Source organism: Pleurodeles waltl, chromosome 7 (genome assembly GCF_031143425.1).
Source record: "Pleurodeles waltl isolate 20211129_DDA chromosome 7, aPleWal1.hap1.20221129, whole genome shotgun sequence".
Classification (NCBI taxonomy): domain Eukaryota; kingdom Metazoa; phylum Chordata; class Amphibia; order Caudata; family Salamandridae; genus Pleurodeles; species Pleurodeles waltl.
In genome coordinates, this window is record NC_090446.1 from 540,807,184 (window position 1) to 540,832,518 (window position 25,335).

General features: G+C 43.7%; 1 protein-coding gene across 4 annotated transcripts in view; it reads right to left on the minus strand.

Moving 5' to 3' along the window:
* Window positions 1-23,962, minus strand: part of LOC138304315 (transmembrane protease serine 9-like) — a 1,357,906-nt gene extending 1,333,944 nt beyond the window's left edge. For all 4 annotated transcript variants that reach the window (XM_069244270.1, XM_069244271.1, XM_069244272.1 and 1 more), the window contains exon 1: window positions 23,807-23,962. In XM_069244270.1, coding sequence (XP_069100371.1) covers window positions 23,807-23,846 — 40 coding nt within the window. In that variant the 5' untranslated portion in view covers window positions 23,847-23,962. The remainder of the gene's footprint in view (window positions 1-23,806) is intronic.
* Window positions 23,963-25,335: the final 1,373 nt, after the last annotated feature.

Sequence of the window (25,335 nt, forward strand, 5' to 3'; positions counted from 1 at the left end):
TTGGAGTGGGGCACATTGTTTTAGATTAGCCTTGGGCAGATTGTTTTGGATTTGAGTTGGCCAGATTGGAGTAGTGCAGATTGTTTTAGATTGGAGTGGGCCGGATTGGAGTGGGTGGATTCTGTTTCTGATTAAAGTGGGGCATATAAAAATGGGGCTGATTGTTTTGGATTGGAGTGGGGCAGATTGGAGTGGGGCAGATTGTTTTGGATTGGGATGGGGCAGATTGGTTTGGATTGGAGTGGATCAGATTGTTTTGGATTGGAGTGGGGCAGATTGAAGTGGAGCAGATTGTTTTGGATTGGAGTGGGGCAGATTGTTTTGGATTGGAGTGAGGCAGATGTTCTGGATTGGAGTGGGTCAGATTGGAGTGGGACAGATTGTTTTGGATTGGAGTGGACTGGATGCAAGTGTGGCAGATTGTTGTGGATTAGAGTGGGCCGGATTGGAGAAGGGCAGAATGTTTTGGATTGAAGTGGGCCGGATTGAAATGGGGTAGATTGTTTTGGATTGAAGTGTGCTGGATTTGAGTGGGACAGATTGTTTTTGATTGCAGCGCGTCAGATTGGAGTGGGGCAGATTATTTTGGATTAGAGTGGGGCAGATTGCTTTGGATCGGAGTGGGATAGATTGTTTTGAATTGAAGTAGGGCAGATAGTTTTGGATTTGAGTGTAGGAGATTAGAGTGGGACAGATTGTTTTGGAATGGAGTGAGAGTGATTGCTTTGGATTAGTGTGGTGCAGATTGTTTTAGATTGTAGTGTGGCTGATTCTTTTATATTGGAGTAGGGCAGATTAGAGTGGGGAAAATCCAAGTGGGATAGTGTTTTGGATTGGAGTGGGACAGGTTGTTCTGGATTGGAGTGGTGTAGATTATTTTGTATTGGAATGGGATAGATTGTTTTGGATTGGAGTGGGGCAGAGTGTTTTGGATTGAAGTGGGGCAGATTGTTTTTTATTTGAGTGGAGGAATAGGAGTGGGGCAGATTGCTTTGGAGTGGAGTGGGGCAGATTGGAGTGCGGCAGATTGTTTTTGATTGGAGTGGGTGCCGGTTGTTTTGGATTGGAGTGGGGGAGATTGTTTTGGATTGGAGTGGCCCACATTGGAGTGGGGCACATTGGTTTTGATTGGAGTGGGGCAGATTGTTTTTGATTGGAGTAGGCCAGATTGGACTGGGCCTGATTGAAATGGGACAGATTGTTTTGGAGTGGAGTGGGCTGGATTGGAGTGGGACAGATTGTTTTGGATTGGAGTGGGCCAGATTGGAGTAGGGCAGACTCTTTTGGATTGGAGTGGGGAGGACTGGAGTGAGGAAGTTTGTTTTGGGTTGGAGTGGGGCAGATTGAAATGGGACTGATTGCTATGGGGCAGATTGTTTTGGATTGCAGTGGAATTCATTGTTTTGGATTAAAGTGGGGCATATTGTTTTGGATTGGAGTGAGGCAGATTGTTTTAGAGTGGTGAGGAGCAGATTATTTTGGATTAGAGTGGGGCAGATTGGAGTGGGGCAGCTTGTTCTGGATTGAAGTGGGGCAGATTGGAGTGGGTAAAATTGTTATGGGTTGGAGTGAGCAGATTGTCTTGGATAGGAGTGGGGGAGATTAGAGTGGGCAGATTGTTTTGGAATGGAGCAAGAGCAAGACGTTGCTTTGGATTGGAGTGAGGCAGATTGTTTTATATTGGAGTGGGCAGATTCTTTGTTATATTGGAGTGGGGAGGATTGAAGTGGGGAATATTTGAGTGGGACAGTGTTTTGGATAGGAATGGAGCAGGTTGTTTTGGATTGCAATGGGACAGATCGTTTTGGATTAGAGTGGGGCAGGTTGTTTTGTATTGGAATGGAGCATGTTGTTTTTTATTGGAGTGGTCAGAGTGTTTTGTACTGGAGTGGGGCAGATTTTTGTTTTGATTGGGGGAATAGGAGTAGGGCAGACTGCTTTGGAGTGGAGTGAGGCAGATTGTTTTGGATTGGAACTGGGTTTATTGTTTTGAATAGGAGTGTGACCTATTGTTTTGGTTTAGAGTGGGGCAGATTGTTTTTGATGGGAGTGGGGCAGATTGTTTTGGACTGTAGTGGGTAGAATTGGAGTGTGGCAGATTGGTTTGGAGTGGTGCAGATTGTTCTTGATTAAAGTGGGGTGAATTGGAATGGGGCTGATTGCTTTGGATTGGAGTGGGGCAGATTATTCTGGATTGGAGTTGGGCAGATTGGTTTGGATTGGAGTGGGGCACATTGATTTTGATTGGAGTGGAGCAGATTGTTTTGAATAGAGGTGGGACAGATTGTTTTAGATTGGAGTGGCCCACACTGGAGTGGGACACACTGTTTTGGATTGGAGAGTGGCAGATTGTTCTGGATTTGAGTGGGCAAGATTGGAGTAGTGCAGATTGTTTTAGATTGGAGTGGATCAGACTGGAGTGGGTCAGATTGTTTTGTATTGTAGTGGGGAAGCTTGGAGTGGGGCTGATTGATTTTGATTGGAGTAGAGCAGATTGTTTTGGATGGAGGTGGGGCAGATTGTTTTTGATTGGAGTGGCCCACATTGGAGTGGAGCACACTGTTTTGGATTGGAGAGTGGCAGATTGTTTTGGATTTGAGAGGGCAAGATTGGAGTAGTGCAGATTGTTTTGTATTGGAGTGGACCAGACTGGAGTGGGTCAGATTGTTTTGTATTGTAGTGGGGCAGAATGGAGTGGGGCTGATTGTGTTGAATTGGAGTGGGGCTGATTGTTTTGGATCGGAGTGGGATAGATTGTTTTGGGTTGAAGTGAGCAGATTGTTTTGGATAGGAGTGGGGCAGATTGTTTTTGGTTTGAGTGGGGGAGATTAGAGTGGAACAGATTGTTTTGGAATGGATTGAGAGTGATTGCTTTGGATTGGAGTGGTGCAGATTCTTTTCTGTTGGAGTGGGACAGATTAGAGTGGGGAAAATCCAAGTGGGACAGTGTTTTGGATTGGAGCAGACCAGATTGTTTTGGTTTGGAGTGGGGCATAATGTTTTGTAGTGGAATGGGGTATTGTTTTGGATTGAAGTGGGGCAGAGTGTTTTGGACTGGAATGGGGGAGATTGTTTTTTATTTGAGTGGAGGAACAGAAGTGGGGCAGATTGCTTTGGAATGTAGTGGGGTAGATTGTTTTGGATTGGAGTGGGGCAGATTGTTTTGGATAGGAGTGGGGCTGATTATTTTGTCTTACAGTGGGGCAGATTGTTTTTGACTGGAGTGGGGCAGATTTGTTTTGAGTGGAGTGGGGCAAATTGGAGTGGGGTAAATTATTCTCGATTGGAGTTGGGCAGATTGTTTTGGATTTGAGTTGGGCAGATTGATTTGGATTGGAGTGGGGCAGATTGATTTGGATTGGAGTGGGGCAGATTGTTTTGGATTGGATTGGGACATATTGTTTTGGATTAGAGTGGGCCACATTGAAGTGGTGCAGATTGTTTTTAGATTGGAGTGGGCCAGATTCAAATGAGGCAGTTTGTTTTGGATTGGAGTGGGCTGGATTGGGGTGGGGCATATTGTTTTGGATTAGAGTTGGCCGTATTGGAGGGGGAAATATTGTTTTGTTTTGATGTGGGGAAGACTGGAGTGGGGAAATTTGTTTTGGATTGGAATGGGGCAGACTGATGTGGATTGGAGTGGGGCAGACTCGAGTGGAACAGATTGTTATGGGGCAAATTGTTTTGGATTGCAGTGGGACTGATTGTTGTAGATTGAAGTGAGGGATATTGTTTTGTTTTGGAATAGGGCAGGTTTTTTTGAATTGGAGTGGGGCAGATTGGAGTGGGGCAGATTGTTTTGGATTAGAGTGGGGCTGATTCTTTTGGATTTGAGTGAGCCAGATTGTTATGCATTGGAGTGGGGCAGATTGTTGTGGATTGGAGTGGGGCGGATGTGAGTAAAACAGATTGTTTTGGATTGGAGTGGGCCGGATTGGAGTGGGGCAGATTGTTGTAGATTGGAATAGGCCGGAATGTAGTAGGGCAGAATGTTTTGGATTGAAGTGGGTTGGATTGGAATGGGGTAGATTGTTTTGGATTGAAGTGGGCCAGATTTGAGTGGGGCAGATTGTTTTGCATTGGACTGGGCCAAATTGGAGTAGGGCATATTGTTTTGGATTGGAGTGGGGCAGATTGGAGTGGGGAGGATTGTTTTGCATTGGACTGGGCCAGATTGGAGTAGGGCATATTGTTTTGGATTGGAGTGGGGCAGATTGGAGTGGGGAGGATTGTTTTGGATCGGAGTGGGGCAGATTGTTTTGGATTGGAATGGAGGATATTGGAGTGGCACAGATTGGACTAAGGCAGAATGGAGAGGGGCAGATTGTTTTGGAATGGAGTGGGACTGATTGTTTTGGACTGGAGGGGGGCAGACTGTTTTGAATTGGAGTGGGACAGATTGTTTTATGTTTGAATGGGGCAGATTGGAGTGGGCTGGATTCGAGTGGGGCAGATTGTTTTGGATTGAAGTGGGCCGTATTGGAATGGGGCAGTTTGTTTTAGGTTGGAGTCGGCAGGATTTGAGTGGGGCTGATTGTTTTGGATTGAAGTGGACCACATTGTTTTGGAATTGAGTGGGGAAGATTGTTTTGGATTGAAATGGGGGCAATTGGAGTGGGACGGATAGTTTTTTGAATGGGGCAAGACTGGTTGGTTTGGATTAGAGTGAGGCAGATTTTGGATTTGAGTGTGGCAGATTATTTTATATTGGAGTGGAGTGGACAGAAGTATGGCAAATTGGGGTGGGACAGTAGTTTGGATTGGAATGGGGCTGATTGTTTTGCGTTGGAGTGGGGCAGATTGTTATGGATAAGAGTGGGACAGATTGATTTGGTTTGGAATGGATAGATTGTTTTGGATTGGAATGGAGCAGGTTGTTTTGAATTGGAGTGGGGCAGATTGTTTTGGATTGGAGTGGGGCTGATTCCTTTGCATTTCAGTGGGTCAGATTGTTTTGCATTGGAGTGGGCCGAATTGAAGTGAGGCAGATTGTTGTAAATTGCAATGGGCCAGAATGCAGTAGGACAGAATGTTTTGGATTGAAGTGGGCCAGATTGGAATGGGGCAGATTTGAGTGGGGCTGATTGTTTTGGATAGGAGTGGGAAAGATTAGAGTGGGGAAGGTTGTTTTGGATTGAAGTGGACCACATTGTTTTGGAATTTAGTGGGGAAGATTGTTTTGGATTGAAATGGGGGCAATTGGAGTGGGACAGATAGTTTTTTGAATGGGGCAAGACTGGTTGGTTTGGATTAGAGTGAGGCAGATTTTGGATTTGAGTGTGGCAGATTATTGTATATTGGAGAGGAGTGGACAGGAGTATGGCAAATTGGAGTGGGACAGTGGTTTGGATTGGAATGGGGCTGATTGTTTTGCGTTGGAGTGGGGCAGATTGTTATGCATAAGAGTGGGACAGATTGATTTTGTTTGGAATGGATAGATTGTTTTGGATTGGAATGGAGCAGGTTGTTTTGAATTGGAGTGGGGCAGATTGTTTTGGATTGGAGTGGGGCTGATTCCTTTGCATTTCAGTGGGTCAGATTGTTTTGCATTGGAGTGGGCCGAATTGAAGTGAGGCAGATTGTTGTAAATTGCAATGGGTCAGAATGCAGTAGGACAGAATGTTTTGGATTGAAGTGGGCCAGATTGGAATGGGGCAGATTTGAGTGGGGCTGATTGTTTTGGATAGGAGTGGGAAAGATTAGAGTGGGGAAGGTTGTTTTGGATTGAAGTGGACCACATTGTTTTGGAATTGAGTGGGGAAGATTGTTTTGGATTGAAATGGGGGCAATTGGAGTGGGACAGATAGTTTTTTTGAATGGGGCAAGACTGGTTGGTTTGGATTAGAGTGAGGCAGATTTTGGATTTGAGTGTGGCAGATTATTTTATATTGGAGAGGAGTGGACAGGAGTATGGCAAATTGGAGTGGGACAGTGGTTTGGATTGGAATGGGGCTGATTGTTTAGCGTTGGAGTGGGGCAGATTGTTATGCATAAGAGTGGGACAGATTGATTTGGTTTGGAATGGAATGGGTAGATTGTTTTGGATTGGAATGGAGCAGATTGTTTTGGATTGGAGTGGGGCTGATTCCTTAGCATTTCAGTGGGTCAGATTGTTTTGCATTGGAGTGGGCCGAATTGAAGTGAGGCAGATTGTTGTAAATTGCAATGGGCCAGAATGTAGTAGGACAGAATGTTTTGGATTGAAGTGGGCCAGATTGGAATGGGGCAGATTGTTTTGGACTGGAGAAGGCAGGATTTAAGTGGGGCAGATTTGTTTAGATTGGGGCAGACTGTATTGGATGAAGTGGGGCAAATTGGAGCGGGCAGATTGGAGTGGGGTAGATTGTTTTGGATTAGAGTGGGGCTGATTCTTTTGGATTTGAATGGGTCAGTTTTTTTGCATTGGAGTGGGGCAGATTGATTTGGATTGGAGTGAGTCAGATTGGAATGGGACAGATTGTTTTGATTTGGAGTGAGCTGGATGGGAGTGGGGCAGATTGATGTAGATTGGAACGGGCCAAAATGTAGTAGGCAGAATGATTTGGCTTGAAGTGGACCGGATTTGAGAGGGGCAGATTGTTTTGCATTGAAGTGGGCCAGATTGGAGTAGGGCATATTGTTTTGGACTGGAGTGGGGCACATTGTTTTGGATCGAAGTGGGGCAGATTATTTTCGTTTGGAGTGGGGCAGATTGGAGAGGGGTAGATTGTCATGGAATGGAGTGGGAATCATTGTTTTGGACTGGAATGGAGCAGATTGCTTTGGATAGGAGTGGGGCAGATTGTTTTTTATTGAAGTGGGGTAGAATGGAGTGGGCCGGATTCAAGTGGGGCAGATTGTTTTGGATTGAAGTAAGATGGATTGGAATGGGGAAGATTGTTTTAGATTGGAGTCGGACGGATTTGTGTGGGGCTGATTGTGTTGGATTGGGCCTGATTGGAGTGGGGAAGATTGTTTTGGATTGGAGAGGGAAAGATTGTTTTGGATTTGAGAGAGTCAGATTGTTTTGCAATGGAGTGGGGCAGATTGAATTTGGGCAGATTGGAGTGGGGCAGGTTGTTTTAGATTGGAGGAGGGAAGATTAGAGTGGGACAGACTGTTGTGGGGCAGATTGTTTTGGATTGCAGTGGGGTTGATTGTTGTGGATTGATGTGAGGGATATTGTTTTGGATTGGAGTGGAGCAGATAGTTTTGGATCGGAGTATGGTAGGTTGCTTAAGATTGGGGTGGGGCGGATTGTTTTGGGTTGTAGTGGGGCAGATTGTTATGGATAGGAGTGATTTGGATTGGAATGTGGTAGATTGTTTTGTATTGGAATGGGGCAGGTTGTTTTGAATTGGAGCGGGCAGATGGGAGTGGGGAAGATTGTTTTGGATTAGAGCGGGGTTGATTCTTTTGGATTTGAGTGGGTCAGATTGTTTTGCATTAGAGTGGGGAAGATTGTTGTGGATTGGAGTGGGTCAGATTGGAGTAAAACAGATTGTTTTGTAATGGAGTGGGCCGGATTGGAGTGGGGCAGATTGTTGTAGATTGGAATGGGCTGGAATGTACTAGGGTACAATGGTTTGGATTGAAGTGGGCCGGATTGGAATGGGGCAGATTGTTTTGGATTGGAGTGGGTCAGATTTGAGTGGGACAGATTGTTTTGCATTGGAGTGGGCCGGATTGGAGTTGGGCAGATTGTTTTTGATTGGAGTGGGGCAGATTGTTTTGGATCGAAGTGGGGCAGATTCTATTGGATTGGAGTGGGAGAGATTGGAGTGGGGCAGATTGGAATGGGGCAGATTGGAGAGGGGCAGATTGTTATGGAATGGAGTGGGACTGATTGTTTTGGACTGGAATGGGGCAGATTATGTTGGCATGGAGTGGGGTAGATTGTTTTATATTGAAGTGGGGTAGATTGGAGTGGGGCCGATTTGAGTGGGGCAGAATATTTTGGATTGAAGTGGGGTAGATTGTTTTAGATTGGAGTCGGCTGGATTTGAGTAGGGCTGATTGTGTTGGATTGGATTGGGTCAGACTGGAGTGGGGAAGATTGTTTTGGGTTTGAGTGAGTCAGTTTGTTTTGCATTGGTGTGGGGCAGAATGGATTTGGGCAGTTTGGAGAGGATTGTTTTGGATTGGAGTGGGACATATTGTTCTAGAGTGGGCCGGATTGGAGTGGGGCAGACAGTTGGCGATCCGAATGGGCCTGATTGGAGTAGTGCAGAATGTTTTGGATTGAAGTGGGCCGGATTGGAATGGAGCAGGTTATTTTGGATTGGAGTGGGCCGGATTTGAGTGGGGCAGATTGTTTTTCATTGGAGTGGGCCAGTTTGGAGTAGGAAATATTGTATGGATTGGAGTGGGGCAGATTGGAGTGTGGAGGATTGTTTTGGATTGCATTGGGGCCGACTGTTTTGGATCGGAGGGGTGCAGATTGTTTTGGATTAGAGTGGGCCACATTGAAGTGATGCAGATTGTTTTATATTGGAGTGGGTCAGATTGGAATGGGGCAGTTGGTTTTGGATTGGAGTGGGCCGGATTGGAGGGGGGCAGATTGTTTTGGATTGGAGTGGGACGGATTGGCGGGGGAAAGATTGTTTTGAATTGAATTGGGGAAGACTGGAGTGGGGAAGTTTGTTTTGGATTGGAATGAAGCAGATTGATGTGGATTGGAGTGGGGCAGACTGCAGTGGAACAACATTTTTATGGGACAAATTGTTTTGGATTGCAGTGGGACTGATTGTTATAGATTGAAGTGAGGGATAGTCTTTTGGATTGGAATGGGGCAGATTGTTTTGGGTGGGAGTATGGCAGGTTGTTTTAGATTGGGGTGGGGCAGATTGTTTTGGGTTGTAGTGGGGCAGATTGTTATGGATAGGAGTGGGACAAATTGTTTTGTATTGGAATGGGGTAGATTGTTTTGTATTGGAATGGGGCAGGTTGCTTTGAATTGGAGTGGGACAGATTGGAGTGGGGCTGATTCGTTTGGATTTGAGGGGGTCAGATTGTTATGCATTGGAGTGGGGCAGATTGTTGTGGATTGGAGTGGGGCAGATTGGAGTACAACAGGTTGTTTTGGATTGGAGTGGGCTGGATTGGAGTGGGGCAGATTGTTGTAGATTGGAATGGGCCGGAATGTAGTAGGGCAGAATGTTTTGGATTGAAGTGGGTGGGATTGGAATGGAGCTGATTGTTTTGGATAGGAATGTGGCTGATTGTTTAGGATAGGAGTGGGGTAGATTGTTTTGGATTGGAGTGGGGCAGATTCGAGAGGGACAGATTGTTTTGGAATTGAGTGGGAGTGATTGTTTTGGAGTAGAGTGTGACAGAGTGTTTTGGATTGGAGTGGGGCAGATTGTTTTATAATTGAGTAGGGCAGATTGGAGTGGGACGGATTCGAGTGGGGCAGTTTTTTTAGGAATGAAGTGGGCCAGATCTGAATGGGGCGGATTGTTTTAGATTGGAGCAGGGCAGATTGTTTTGGATTGGAGTGTGGGAGATTGGATTGGTACAGATTGTTTTGGAATGGAATGAGACTGATTGGTTTGTACTGAAGTGGCGCAAATTGTTCTGGATTTGAGTGGGGCAGATTGTTTTATATTGGAGTGGGGCGGATTGGAGTGGGGCGAATTGAAGTTGTACAGTGTTTTTGTTTTGGAATGGGGCAGATTGTTTTGTATTGGAATGTGGCGGATTGGAATAGGACATATTGTTCTGGATTGGAGTGGGGCAGATTGTTGTAGATTGGAATGGGCCGGATTGGAGTAAAGCAGAATGTTTTGGATTGAGGTGGGCCGGAATGGAATGGGACAGATTGTTTTTGATTGAATTGGGCCGGATTTGAGTGGGGCATATTGTTTTGGATTGGAGTGGGACAGATTGGAGTGGGGTGCATTGTTTTGGATTGGAGTAGGGCAGTTTGTTTTGCATTGGAGTGGGGCAGTTTGGATTTGGGTAGATTGGAGTGGGGCAGATTGTTTTGGATTGGAGTGGGACAGATTGGAGTGGGACATATTGTTCTGGATTGGAGTGGGCCAGATTGGAGTGGGACAGAATGTTTTGGATTGAAGTGGGGTTGATTGGAATAGGCCAGATTGTTTCTGATTGGAGTGGGCTGGATTTGAGTGGGGCAGATTGTTTTCGATTGGAGTGGGGCAGATTGGAGTGGGGCGGATTGTTTTGGATAGGAATGGGGCAGATTGTTTTGGATAGGAGTGGGGTGGATTGTTTTGGAGTGGAGTGGGGCAGATTGGATTGGGGCAGTTTAGAGAGGGGCATATTGTTTTGGAATGAAGTGGGAGTGATTGTTTTGAAGTAGAGTGGGGCAGAGTGTATTGGATTGGAGTGGGGCAGATTGGAGTGGGCTAGATTTGTGTGGGGCAGTTTATTTTGGAATGGAGTGAGACTGATTAGTTTGAAATGAAGTGGGGCAGATTGTTTTGTATTTGAGTAGGGCAGATTATTTTATATTTGAGTGGGGCGAATTGAAGTGGCACAGTGTTTTGGATTGGAATGGGGCAGATTGTTTTGGGTTGGAGTGGGACAGATTGTTTTGGATTGGAATGGGGCAGATTGTTTTGTATTGGAATGGGGCGGATTGTTTTGAATTGGCGTGGGGCAGGTTGTTTTGGGTTGTAGTGGGGCAAATTGTTTTGGATCTGTGTGGGTCAGATTGTTTTGCATTGAAGTGGGGCAGATTGGAGTTGGGCAGATTGTTTTGGAATGGAGTGGGTCAGATTGGAGTGGCACGGGTTGTTTTGGATTGGAGTGGCCGGATTTGAGTGGGGCAGATTGTTTTGGATTGGAGTGGGCCAGACTGGAGTAGTGCATATTGCTTTGGATTGGAGGTGGACAGATTGGAGTGGGGTGCATTGTTTTGGATTGGAGTGGGGCAGTTTGTTTTGCATTTGAGTGTGGCAGTTTGGATTCGGGCAGATTGTTTTGGAGTGGAGTGGGGCAGATTGGAGTGGGGCATATTGTTCTGGATTGGAGTGGGCCGGATTGGAATGGGGCAGAATGTTTTGGATTGAAGTGGGCCAGATTGGAATGGGGCAGATTGTTTCCGATTGGAGTGGGCTGGATTTGAGTTGGGCACATTGTTTTCGATTGGAGTGGGGCAGATTGTTTTGGAGTGGAGTGAGGCAGATTGGAGTGGGGCGGATTTTTTTGGGTAGGAATTGGGCAGATTGTTTTGGATAGGAGTGGGGAAGATTGGATTAGGGCAGATTCAAGAGGGGCCGATTGTTTTGGAATGGAGTGGGAGTTATTGTTTTGGAGTAGAGTAGGGCAGAGTGTTTTGGATTGGAGTGGTTCTGATTGTTCTATATTGGAGTGGGGCAGATTGGAGTGGTACAGTGTTTTGGAATGGAATGAGGCAGATTGTTTTGGGTTGGAGTCGGACAGATTGTTTTGGATTGGAATGGGGCAGATTGTTTTGTATTGGAATGGGGCAGATTGTTTTGAATTGGAGTGGGGCAGATTAGAGTGGGGCAGATCATTTTGGGTTGGAGTGGGGCTAATTGTTTTGGATTTGTGTGGATCAAATTGTTTTGCATTGGAGTGGGACAGATTGGAGTTGTGCAGATTATTTTATATTGGAATGGGTCAGAAGGGAGTGGCACAGATTGTTTTAGATTGGAGTGGGACAAATTGGAGTGGGGTATACTGTTGTAGATTGGAATGGGTCGGAATGGAGTAGGGCAGAATGTTTTAGATTGAAGTGGTCTGGATTGGAATGGGACAGATTGTTTTGGATTGGAGTGAGCAGGATTTGAATGGGGCTGGTTGTTTTGGATTGGAGTGTGACAGATTGGAGTTGGGCAGATTGTTTTGAATTGGAGTAGGGTAGATTGGAGTGGGGCGGATTGTTTTGGATTGGAGTGGGGCAGATTGTTTTGGATGAGAGTGGGGGAGATTGGAGTGGGGCAGATTGGATTGCGACAGATTGTTTTGGAATGGAGTGGGACTGATTGTTTTGGACCGGAGTGGGACAGATTGTTTTGGATTGGAGTAGGGCAGATTGTTTTATATTGGAGTGGGGCAGATTGGAGTGGGCCGGGTTTGAGTGTGCTATATTGTTTTGGATTGAAGTGGGTTGGATTAGAATGGGGCAGATTTAGATTTGAGTTGGCCGGATTTGAGTGGGGCTGATTGTTTTAGATTGGAGTGGGTCAGATTGGAGTGGGGGAGATTGAAGCAAGACTGATTGGTTTGAATAGGAGTGGGCCAGATTGTTTTTGATTTGAGTGGGCAGATTGCTTTATATTGGAGTGAGGCGGATTGGAGTGTGGCGAATTGGAATGGGACAGTGTTTTGGATTGGAATGGTAACAAAAGAAAACAAACACAAATGATGAACAGAACACAGAACCAATCAAACATTCACCTCAGTCATAGATCTGGGTTGAATCCATCAATTGTTTTGATCACCATACCACCACCATTTGGACCCAACCATATGCAAATCAGTCTTGACCCTGTTCTCCATGGGAACAGTCCAGCCCGAACTACCAGGCCAGATATTCCCTGGACCGGAAACAAACATCCCAGGACCAGTTTCAGAATGTTATCATTCATCACCCAGGCTAGCTTGAATCCAGTGGCACAGTGAGCCCTGGACACACATCTGGGCGTACTTGGTGCACTTATGGCGACTAAAGCAAACAAACACAAATGACGGACGGAATGCAGAACCAATCAAACATTCACCCCCAGTCACAGATCTGGGTGTATTCCATCAATTCTTTTCCTCACCATGCCACCCCAGTTTGGACCAAACCATATGCCAATCAGTCTTGACCCTGTTCCCCATTGGAACAGTCCAGCCCGAACTGCCAGGCCAGGTCCTGCCTGGACCGGAAACAAACATCCTGGGACCGGTTTCATGGTATCACCCTTCATCAGCCATGCTAGTGTGAATCCAGTGGCTAGCAAAAAAAACTGATCGATTAAACCCAGATCTGGGACTGGGGGTGAATGTTTGATTTGTTCTGCATTCGGCTAATCATCTGTTGTTTTTGCATTTGTCGCCCCAAGTGGGAAGGGAATGCCCAGATGTGGGTTCCGTGCTTGTTATGTCACCAGATTCCAGCTTTAAAACTTAAATGGAAAGTGAGAAAAGACAACTCGTCAACATAAAATAAAGTTAGCTTTAAAAAATAAAACTTTGCAGATTTTCTTTGTCCTGCTAGGCATATTTTTGCACATCACAAGCTTTCTGTTTGCAGGGCACTAGAAGTTGAAAAGAACAAAATAGAACCTTGATCATGTTGTGAGCAGCAGACTGGCACTAATTAAGTTGATTCAATTAGTGCTTGATCTCTGCTCCACACAGAAGAATGGAAATGATGCCAGGCGTTCCCTTCTGAATTACGAGGCTGTAAAGAAGAGTGCAACACAAACCGACAAGCTGGCTCCAACCCTTTACTGTACACAACAGAGTCTTGCAAGCCAGATGCATGCGCTAGCGCATGCACTCGCGGGCTCTACCCTAAAAAATTATTTCAAAAATATAGAGAAATATGTGAAAAGCTAAGTGCATTAGCTGAATAAAACGTGAAAATAAAGTTTGGTGTTAAAACAGTAGTAGGCAGCGATGATCCATGAAATTACTTAGGGCCTGATTTAGATTTTGGCAGATGGGTTACCCGGCACGGTTGTGACTAAGTAACCCGTCCGCCGAAATCTAAATCAGGCCCTTAGTCTAACTAATAATTTTGAGAACGGTTTTCGAAAAACGTTGATGTTCAGCCTGATTCAACCGTTTCATACTCAAAGAGAGTCAAAGACTATTGTACAGCAACCATGTGCAGTCCAAAGTGTTATGTGATGGGTACAGTAGAACTACTTGTTTAGTTTAGAAATCCCACTATAGCCGGTAACCAAGAGCTCTATGTACATGTGTGTGTAGTCTTCTGGGTTCCTCCTATTCTCATTAACTTAAAAGTTTGAAGAAAGAGAAGAATTCCCCCAGCTGGTAAAGACTGTTGTTCCTATTGGTAAGACAATGAGAGGTATGAATGCTAAGCAAAACCCGGTTTCCATAGTGCAATAGCATTAAGGTAAAATTCTTGTATTTAGCCAGATATGGAGGGCCTAATTTATACTTTTTTTTGTGCCGCATTTGCGTCCTTTTTTGATGCGCAAACTTACATAATTCAATTATATTTTGGAAGTTTGTGCCATTTTTAGGTAAAAAAATGGAGCAAATGAGGCGCTAAAAAAGGTATAAATCAGGCCCGGAGATCGCAAACCCACATTTCACTGAGGACGCTTTGATGTAACATGTAGAACATGACTGACTGGGTTCAGAAAAAGTGAATTTTCTGGGGTTGAAGGGAACAATATCTCTGAGATTGTCACACATGCGTCCTGGGGACTGATTTAAAATGAAAATCTTTCTTTCAAGTTTGATGGACATTATAAAATTGCATGAACATTGTATAGGCTATTCACATTGAGAAGTACATTCAGTATGATACAGTCACAATATGAAGCTCCAGGTATCACCCAGTACAGAGAGAAATGCAGGAGGAATATGTCACACTAGCTGTACAAGGTGTGCATAATTATGGCCTCACATTTGGTTGGTATAGAATCACGTTGGGAGCTTAATCCGCATTAGGGTAGAAATATTTTAGCAACAAAGTCGCACATAGGAAGAAAAATCACATTTGGGCCAAAATCAGTTGGTTTAGAGTTTGGAGGATTATAGTATTATATTTAGGTGCAAAATCACATTTAGGTGAAATAGGGATTTAATTATATTTATGGTAACATTATCTGGGATTGTATGTCAGAATACTGATAACAAAAATATCATCCTACATAAGTACTGTGCACAAAATATTGTTAAAAAATATACCATAAATTGGTGTAGAGGCAACCATCTCAGAGTGCTCACGATGAACTCGTAAAATTATAATGTGCAGCAATGGTGAAGGTAGTAAGAAATGTACTACGATCCTGTGGTTAGGTGGATTTTACTGTGGTTTTTAAAAAGTATAGACTACACTTCACATGAGGTGCTGCAAAGACAATTCTACACAACAATTATATTCCGTTCAGTTCTGAAAATATGTTTTTCTTTATGATCTCAAATGAATGTTTGTTTTCCTTGAAATATTGTAACCACTATAAATTCCAAATAAAACATTTGGGATTTTATAAAAATATATAACATATTTACTCTTAAAACACCATAATCAAATATTGAAAAAAATCAATTCAATTCAATTCTTTATTCAGCTTTGGAACTCAAAAAAGGTCCACAAAAAACAAAGTGACACAATACATAAAATACAATAACATTATATTTTGAAAAGTAGATAACTAGATAGAAGTACAATTCATAAATACTAAGGGGCATATTTATAATCGGTTTGCGCCGAATTAGCGTCATTTTTTTAATGCTAATCCAGCGCAAACCTAACTCCATATTTATACCTTTGTGCTATACATGTCTAGCGTCAAAGTTGTGGAGTTAACGTAATTTTCTGGACATGGAAACCTACCTTGTGTCAATAAGAAGCAAGGTAGGTGTTCCCGTGCAGAAAACAACGGTATGGCCCTTGTGTTATATTTATCTCCTGTGCTAAACTCATGCACGGGGGATGGGGGCCTTAAATATTTAGCACCATTATTTAACGCCTGAGTATGGACAGGTGTTAGGGGACCTGTGGGCCTATTTCCATGGTCAAAGACCATGGAAAGAGCCCGCAGGTGCCATTCCATGGCCCCAGGGACACCCCCACCCACACCAGGAAGACACCTAAGGATGAGGGGACCCCATCCCAGGTAAGTAGAGGTAAGTAGAGGTGAGTATATTTATATTTTTTAAGTGCCAACGGGGACCTAACTTGGGCACCCCTACATGGCACTGTGCCCAATGGCCATGCCCAGGGGACATAAGTCCCTTGGGCATTGCCATTGGGGTGGTGCGCATGACTCCTGTCTTAGACAGGAGTCAAGTCCATGGGGTTTTAACGTCAGAAATGACGCTAGTCTGGTAGGAAGCATTATTTATGCCTCCCCCATGCTATGGTCATCCTTTGATGCTAAACCCCCGTGTTCCACCTATGCCTCCCCCACCCGGCTATCATCCCTTTTTTATGACACTAGCCTGGCCCTACCGCTGGCTACCATCATACCATAAATATGATGCCCGGCTAGCGTCTTGGGATGGCGCTAGCCGGCAGTATACTTTTTGACGCTTAACTGTGTTGGCGCAGTTTAGCGTCAAAAAGTATAAATATACCCCTAAGTTTAAAAACAAATTACTCAGAATAAGTAGCTAAGAAGGCTTTCCAGCTACATAGCAGCAAATATTATATGCAAAATACTCCATTGTGAGCAGCCAAAGGAGTTCCCTCCACCGACATATCAGCACTCCTAAGTCCAGAAAAAAAGCTCAAAACATTAGGAATAGAAAAACCTGAAATAGTCGACTTGTATGCATATTGCGCCATAATACCCTTAAAAAGAAGCTCTCCCCCTGTCATATCAGCAGACATTAAGTACAGGTTACTCTATAATGGACAAGCAAAGGACCTCCCTCCACAACATAGCAACAAACCTAGATACAAATTAGTATAAATTCATAAAACCTTTAAACAATTTAAAAGTTTCATATAAATAACTTCAATCTTTGGGTGCAACCAGAACTCATTGGAGTTCAAATTAGTATAAATTTATAAAACCTTTCAAAAATGTAAACATTTCTATGCAAATTACCTCATTATTTGGGTGGAACGGGAACTCACATGCCACCTCAAAAGAATGAAAGTTGTTCTGTAAAAACATTGCCCATAAAAGGCGACGTTACAGTGATATTAATGTGGAACAAGCAAAAAGAGCATGATTAAGATACTGGATCCCTAGATCACACACGTTGCAGCCTTTGTCCGAGTTCCCGGAAGAGGAACAATTTGCTGTAAGGTCTTTTAACAGAAGCAGATTCATTCGAAACAGTGTAATAAAACTGCGAAGACCATGGTCCAAATTCCAGGCCAGGTACTTCTGGACTACCTAGGGTGGCTAGATGAGGTTAACACTTCGAATCTTTTCTTCATTGTACAATACACGAGATCTCTTTGGAAGCTGATCAAGCTACTGATAATTTTTAATTGTATTTTTAATTTCAAGGGAGAAACAAGGTCTTCCTGTAAATCAAAGTAACTCAGAGCCAAGGTAAAATCTCAAGAAAGAGTATCTGCCCAGGTCTGAACAAAAGTATTTCATGATTCATGAAGCTCCTCATAGAATCTTTTTCACTATTCCTTAGTTGATATCCTCACTGAATCACACTGGCTAATCCCTGCAGATGAGAGCTCATCAAACCAAGGCCCAGATTTATACTTTTTGCCACAAAACTGCTCAAATGCCATTCCACAGCACCAGCCGGGCGCCATATAAAAGGAATGGTGCAAGGCGGCGCTAAACTTGGGCTAGCATCTTAAAAAAATACACTAGCTAGGTGGGGGTGGCAGTGGGGAAGGAGGAGGCTGTGTGTCAAAAAACAAGGCTAGCCTGGTTAGGGGCAAAAAAAATGCCTCTAACCCGACTAGCGCCATTTCCTGGCACTCAAACACCAAAAACATGACTCCTGTCTTAGGAAAGACAGGAATCATGCCCACCACCCCAATGGCCAGCACAAGGGACAAGTTTCCCCTGGGCATGGCCATTGCACCCTGTGCCATGCAGGGGGCCCCAAGTTAGGGCTCCTGATGGCAAAAAAAAGAAATTAAAAAAGACTTACCCTACGTACCTGGGATGGGGTCCCCCATTCTCTGGTGTCCCTCTGTTGTGGGTAGGGGTGTTCCTGGTGCTTGGTGTGGGCCTTGTGGGCCAATTCCATGGTGTTTAGCCATGGAAATGTGTCCACAGGTCTCCTAACGCTTTGTCTGACCCAGGCATTAAATAATGGTGCAAAGCAAACTTTGCGCCGTTATTTAGCCCCTCCTCCCACCCGTGCTTCATTTTAGCACAGGGGAATAAATATGGGGCTATGAGGATCGCACCATTTTTTAGACGGGAACACCTACCTTGCATCTCATTGACACAAGTAGGTGCACGCATTCAAAAAATTGTGCACACTCCTTTGTATAAGATTTGCCCCTCCGTTTTCTTTAGAAAGTCCCATTGTATCAAATTGATAGATTTGATAGCATATAATAAAGTTGGAGGGACGTTCACCTTGAAAATGTAACCCAGTTGCATATGAGGACGCCTTGGAAGAACAATGATCAATATGGACTTCATCCAATGTATTACCGGATTCACATTTCCCTAAATAGGGATATGATTTTACAATCTCCAGTTTCTCTGTACTTATATTCCAAATATAGTAATCAATCTTTCCAAGCATTCTGCTTTTTAAGATCAATATATTACTCTTTGAAACATAAATTTTCAAGTAGTGTGAGGCAGTATATTGTTGGAGGGACACCAACTTATTTTTCAAGCCCCTTACGTGTTAAATCCAAAATTGCGATTTTCTCCGCGTACATCAGACAGGAAAAGAGACGGCCACCTATTTTCGGAGCATTATCCTCATTAGCTGCCAAACAATTAGTGGGGTCTGAAACATACATCTGAAACATACAAAGAGAATAGCAATGGGGCCAACAGGCACCGTGGATTCAGCCTATTTTTTGTTGGAATTACAGAGGATAATCCTTGATCACCCCTTAATAACAGTTGGCACGAAGTAGATGACTTCAGGGCAATTATTTGAGAAATAAGGGTGCCAGGTATACCCAACTCGTTTAGTTTCTCCCAATGTAATGGTTGGTCTAGCCTATCAAAGGCCATTGAAAAGTCTATGAATGCGACATAAACATTAATCCCTCGAATTAGGGTGTACTTTTCAGCAATACGTTTCAGCCTACAACTATTGTCTAATGTGCAATGTTTTTCCCTGAAGCCTGCTTGCTCGATAGGGAGCATTTTCACCTCCACCACCCACTCATTGAGGTGCTCCAATATGCTCTTAGCAAATACTTTCCCCACCACATCTAGCTATGCTTTTAGGTGATATTTGCCAGGGAGATGTCTAGATCCCTTTTTAAGAAGCAGGATTAAAATGCTTCCAGACCAGAGAGGGAGTAACCCCATGCTCATAGCAATAAGCAAAGAGGGGTGTGAGATAGGAAGCCTACAAGAAAGGCTCCTTTTTAAAGACTGTCATGGGGATTTCATTTGGGCCCATTGCCCCTGAAGATCTCATTTGCTTCAGAATTCCACAATCTCAAACATAGAAGGAGCATAACATACTGAGTGAGAAGAGGAAGCGACTATAGGGGGAAGGGACAACTATACAGAATCAGTGTTTCCAGAATAAAGATCTTCAATATATGTTTTCCTTACTGCTTCTTTTATGGGACCCAGAAGAGACTGAGAGTCTGATTACAATCTTGGTGGACGGGTTTGCTTCGTCAAAAACGTGACAGATATCCTGTCTGCTGTATCACAATTACATTATATCCTATGAACATCGTAATACGGTGGACGGAATATCTGTCAAGTTTGTGAGTGAGTATTCCATCCGCCAAGATCGTAATCAGGCCCTGTGATCTGGAACCACAGCTGTCAGCAATTATTTCCCAGTATCTTTTGTAATCCCTGCGGGAAGCTGCCTCTTTTAATTGAACCCAATTAAGATCTTCCCTCTCTTTTCTTATAGTACATTATTCCTGCATCTTCTCCTCTTAAGGAGACAAATTAATTTACTTTGTTCTGTCAAGATGTGCAGGAATTGTGCCCTCACTAATTCATTTATTTCTCTGTTTAAGCCTCTTACCGGATCTGGATATGGTTTCTGCCGAAGGGATAAATTGTTTATTTTACAGGTAGATACTAGGATATTTACACAGGTTCTATGCATTATCAGTGGGTCTGAGGAAGAAAGCTGTTGATCTACTAATGCTATCAGCGCTTCTTTTAATTTTACAGATGCTTTGGCATGACAATACATTCTGCCATTAGATTTTTTAAACCCTACTGATTCATCTTTAAGATTCCAGGGTCCTACCTCAGTTAAGCCCACATCTATCTCACAGGCGATAAGCATGTGGTCCATATATATATTCTATAGGAATTCCTTGCGTGATAACCTATTAAAAGTAACAAACGAGACAATTACGCAATCAATAATCAAACCACTGATGAGAGAGACTTATGAGTAACATTTGTGGGGGTATAATTTTCTATTCTCTCATTTACAATTAGGAGCTCGATATTCCTAAAGCCTTCTAGTAAAACTAATCCTCTTTTATCTACTCTACTACTAGTAGGCAAAATAGCTGGGGGAATTTTTAATCCTTCCTCTAAGAGTTGCTTGCAAAGAGCTCAAAGGTGTGGTTGGAGACTTTAGCATTCAGATCACCTACCAGTACTATATGTGTATGGGCCAGTCTTGTCATGATAGTAGAAATGAAGTCAAACATATCCTTCAACAAGTAAGTATGATAAGCGTCAGGTGGAGAGTAAGCATTTAGGACCAGGTGTGATTTCCTTGCCGCAGCTGCTATAACAGAATCAGGAGTAGGATCCTGTCAATGGAACAAGGGGTCTTGATACAGTGGTGTGTATTTCTTCGAAAGACGCAATGGAGCTGATCTTATTGATGCAGGTGTAAGGAAAAACTGCATAGCAGATTCCATAAGTCCTGGTACCAAAGGAAACAAGGGCCTTTAAGAGGTTTTAAGGTATAAAGTCTCAAATGTGACCGATGCTGAGGTCATAAGCATTGTAATATTCAACTTTGCAGGACCCCTCACTAGCGCATTATTGAAAGGTAGTAAGGTTCTCGACTGGTCAGACTTGTGAGAGGGGTATCTGTCAAAGTCAGAGAATAATCTCTGACAGATGAATGTGAAGTGGTTGTTCAGGATGGAGTATGCCTCCTGTGGTGAGAGCAAGACTTCATTGTAGATTTTCTACTGGATCTTCAGGAGTAGAAAAAAGACCTTCCTCTAGAAGTGTATGACGTGTGGATTTGCAAGTGAGAGTATGTTGATGTCAGACAGCATGTGTCTGCAAGAGTAAGTGCATCTGTGTGTGTAGGCATGTGTGTGAGAGTCAGTGACAGGTTGTGAAGTGAGACTGTGTGAGATTAAAGCCCTGATGTACTATTCTTTGACACAAGGCAACTCTGCACCAACGTTGCTGTGGTGCCTTGCGTCGAAGGGGGAATTAAAACAAATGTGCAATATCTACTAAGATATGGTGCATTTTTTCTTCCTCCACACACCTGCACACTTTTGGCAGCCATGCACCAGCGCACACACCCATGTGCCATAGTGAAAGGGTGAGTGTGTTCAAGTACAAAAACTATGCTTTAATGCTTTCCTCACTTTATATGTATGCTGTAAATATGTAAAGTTGGAAAAATTTGGAGAAATTAAAACATTTCTCCTCTTTACATCTGCCTCGAGGAGACGTAAGACTTTAGTGCAAATTCTCATCTTCCAATGTTTGTAGATAGGGATTTGTGTCAAACCCCATGGAAAGTCACCTCATAATTGATGCTGCTTGCTTTATTTTCGTCACTGCGCATTTGCCTGCAGTAATAGCACAATCTCAGGGGCAGATTTATGAAAAGTGGTGCTGTACCTAGTGCAGCACCACTTTCCTTGCGCCCCAAAGCGCCCCCCTATCATCACCATGTGTGAGCTGTATATAAAAGACGCTGCACCAAGGTGCAGGGTAGGGGGCAATAGCGTCATTTTTGTACGCTATTGATGTACTCTGTAGGAGTATCGCCAAAATGTTGGCGCTACTCCTGCAGAATACATAGGGGCCCATTATAGATAATTGCATGCCCCATTTTAACACCTGCTCTGAGCAGGTGTTAAAAGTGCTGAAAAAAATACTCTTACATTTCCTTAAGCCACTGTTTCGGCCCTACTAACAGGGGAGCGCCCCCCCTTGTACACAATATGCCTGGCGCAGGCCTAATGTGGCTCAAGGGTTTACAAAGTGGCGCAATGCATGCATTGCGCCACTTTGTAAATATGGCGTGGGGCAAATGCCACTTTAGCGCTACCTTAGCGGCAAAACAATTACGCTATGGTGGCGCTAAGGTGGAGCTAGGGGCTCTTAAATATGCCCCTAAGTGCCTTGCTTGAGGTGCTTAAAGGAAATTACATCACTGACCAATGGAAAACAGCCAGTGAAGATAATATTCACCTGAAGGCCATAATAAATATGTATTTTTGGGAAAGAATTTAATAAAATCACAGGATGCCACTGCAGACAATCATCACAAAATATCTGGAATAATTTACATCAACTATTCCTTCAGGTTCAAAATAACCGTTAAAGCAAAGTAAACAGCAATGCAGTCTCTTATTAAGGAACAAAATCAAATTCAGTGGAATGTTACATTAAGATGCAGCACCCCCTTGGAGCAGTAATTGCAGGAATATAGGACCACTGAGAACACATTACTTTTAGGAGCAAAACGCATTTAGGCACACAATTAGTGTGAATCAAAAGGAGTGCAGTGACACTTTCAGGAGTGCAAATATGCTCCTTTGTAGTGTACGGATAGCTCATTTCAGCAACCATGCCGTACAGCTGGAAGCACTCTGTATGCAGGTGGACCAACGCCCCTAATAACCAACAGCTAACCATGTGAATGAAATGTTTCTCTTACCTGGACCAAAATGTGAATGACACTTTCTTCAAGCAATGGCTAAAGAAGCCTCGCCTAAATAAATTAATAGCAGAAGAGGGGCTGAATCAAAGCCCTTCTTTTAGTACACTGCATAGATGTTTGTTGCGGGTGACATAAGCTGCGACGTACAAATAAAGCTGTCAATGGCCAGACCTAAAACGCAACCCTCCCTCTGTATCAGCATAACTTGGAGGCACATTCAGAATTATTCGCCGTTTTCCATTGTTGCTACGAAACATTATGTAATTACTGGCACTATATATACACACGCACACATGAATTACATTTAAAGATACTGCATAACATACAAGCAAACACTGCTTCTAGGCACTGCTCATTAACTGTCAAGAAATGTGAAACATTGCGAGATTGAGATATGTCTAAAATAACGATGTGGGCACAGCATGGGACCAAGAGGAATAGACCAGTAACTTTAGTTACTATCTGAATAAACAGTGGATTCTTGAACAAAGAATATGAATATCCACATTTAAGGAGAGGTCAACACAGGGCCTGTTCAGGCGTGCAGTATCCAAGAGGCATGGATGGTTTTGGATTCTGAGTATAACTGGAGATCTTCTGAGCTGTGGGGATTAGGGATTAACTGGGAACAGTAGTGTGGATCTAGAGTCTCCAAAAGGTGGGGGTGGCTTTTCAGGAGGAGGTGGGAACGATTGTGTTTCTGGAGGGGTCGTAAAGGAAGGTGTACTTCGGAGGGTTTCAGGGAAAAAACATTATAGGAGGTGATGGATCGTGACTCTCATGGGGGTAAGGAAACTGGTATTTCTGGAAGAGGGGGGAGATTCTGAAGGGTTTATTGAGGAAATTGGGGAAATAACGATTATGGGACTTTGAGGAATGGAGTTTGTCAAAAGGTGGGAAGAATGCACTTTCCAAGGCTTAGCGGTTAATTCTGTTTCATAGGACGGAGGAGCATTAAGCGCTTTGTAGTGCTTGGTACTGGAAGACATTAGAGAATGTACCTTCTCTGAAAGCACACCTAGCGGTACCTTATCACACTCTGAAGTATGTAGGGCCTAGAGGCGTCCATGCAGGGGAGTCACTATCCTTTCACCATAGAGCTTTCCACCTCCCCTCCTTTCTCCCCCGAAGCTAGAAAGAGACACAATTGCCACTGATTTACCTGCCAGGATCAGCAGCACAGTCATAGGCAGGAGCTTCATCGCAATGACGAGATCATCTATGGTCACCAGGAGACGCTGTCACCTTTTATACTCCAGCTCGTGCCGTTGCCCTGCTTATCAACATTCACAGTTCAATGAAGAATGTCAAAGCCGCCCCTCGAAGACAGACAGATCACTCATGAATCCGTTGTGCACTTGACACTTCTCACAAACTGGTTCTTGTTCGGCTGGATTCCTAGAGAGTGTGCTCGTTGTTTAATGAAAACAGGACTTTGGAATGCCAGCTGCCAGTCTGTAACGCCCTAAAGAACCACACCTTGCCTTTTGCTCACAAATCTGAAATTATTCAAACCTAATTGAGGGAGGAAAGGGGATGTCTGAGAATGAAATGTAAATGTTAACACTACAAGGCGACAAACTAATTGTAAGTAGAGCTGGATCTGGTCATCTTTGCGTTGGGCGTGGATTGTCTCGGCCTTTTGCAGCAGGACCCCCGATGCCGCCTTGTAACAAAGACAGGCTGATAGTGGTGGGGACAGATCTTCACACAGCAGCGGTCATTTTGATTACAGCGAAGCCTCCCTTCCTGCTATGGTTTCTTAAGTAAAAGAGAACATTGAATGGAGGGCCTTGGAAAAGAAATGGAGCCGAGAGTTAAGATAGGCACATGTTGCTAAAAAGCAGCCTGTTCATGAAAGTGTTAGCCGAAGTCAAGGACAGCCCGAAATATGATATGGTTAATGGGAGTAGGTGCTCTATTAAGCAAAGTGAGAATTGGCAGGGGCACACACACCAAAACTGCAGCCGGTGGAGTGGCACCAGGGTCCAGAAGGTGACCATACATGACAACATTTTAGAAGATAAAAGAGAGTGATTTACAAAAAGAAATCAGGAGAATGTATTTGACCTATTGACTTCTTTTGAAACGCGCAATTTGTGGTGGGAGACGTCTATTTTTGTCTTTGAAAATCGGGGGTATCCCGCCTGAATCGGATTTTATTGGTGATGACGCAGAAACGAAGGTTTTACATTTATTAGCGCATAAAACGTAGTGCCGAAATAATCAAGTGTGACTTTAACCGAACTAATAAAGATTGTACGGGGACAAATGTGCCCTCAGAGTAGTTCGCCAACATTTATAAGCGTGCTTTATATAACGTGATGTATTAGAATTGTACTAATCTGACATAACCGTAAACGTGTGCCATGATTTGCTTGTTTGAAATGTTTTAACTTAGCATAACTTTAGTGGAGGCTTTGGCCTAGTTGCCTTGTCTCACGGTTTAGATGCTCGTATTAATAAAACGTGTATTCTTGCTTTGAGCTGTACTTTTCCAACAGGATCAGTTCCCATGCTTATCTTTAAGGTTTTGTGCCAGCCTGGCTTCTTCTCCTTTGCTCCAAGGTCGATTTGCAGGTGCGGACAATGGAAGCTCTGATAATAAATTAATTGGTAAATTATGTTGCAACTTGCGTTCCCGGCTCCAAGGATAATGTATGCCTAAGTAGAAGCTTGTAAACTGTTGTT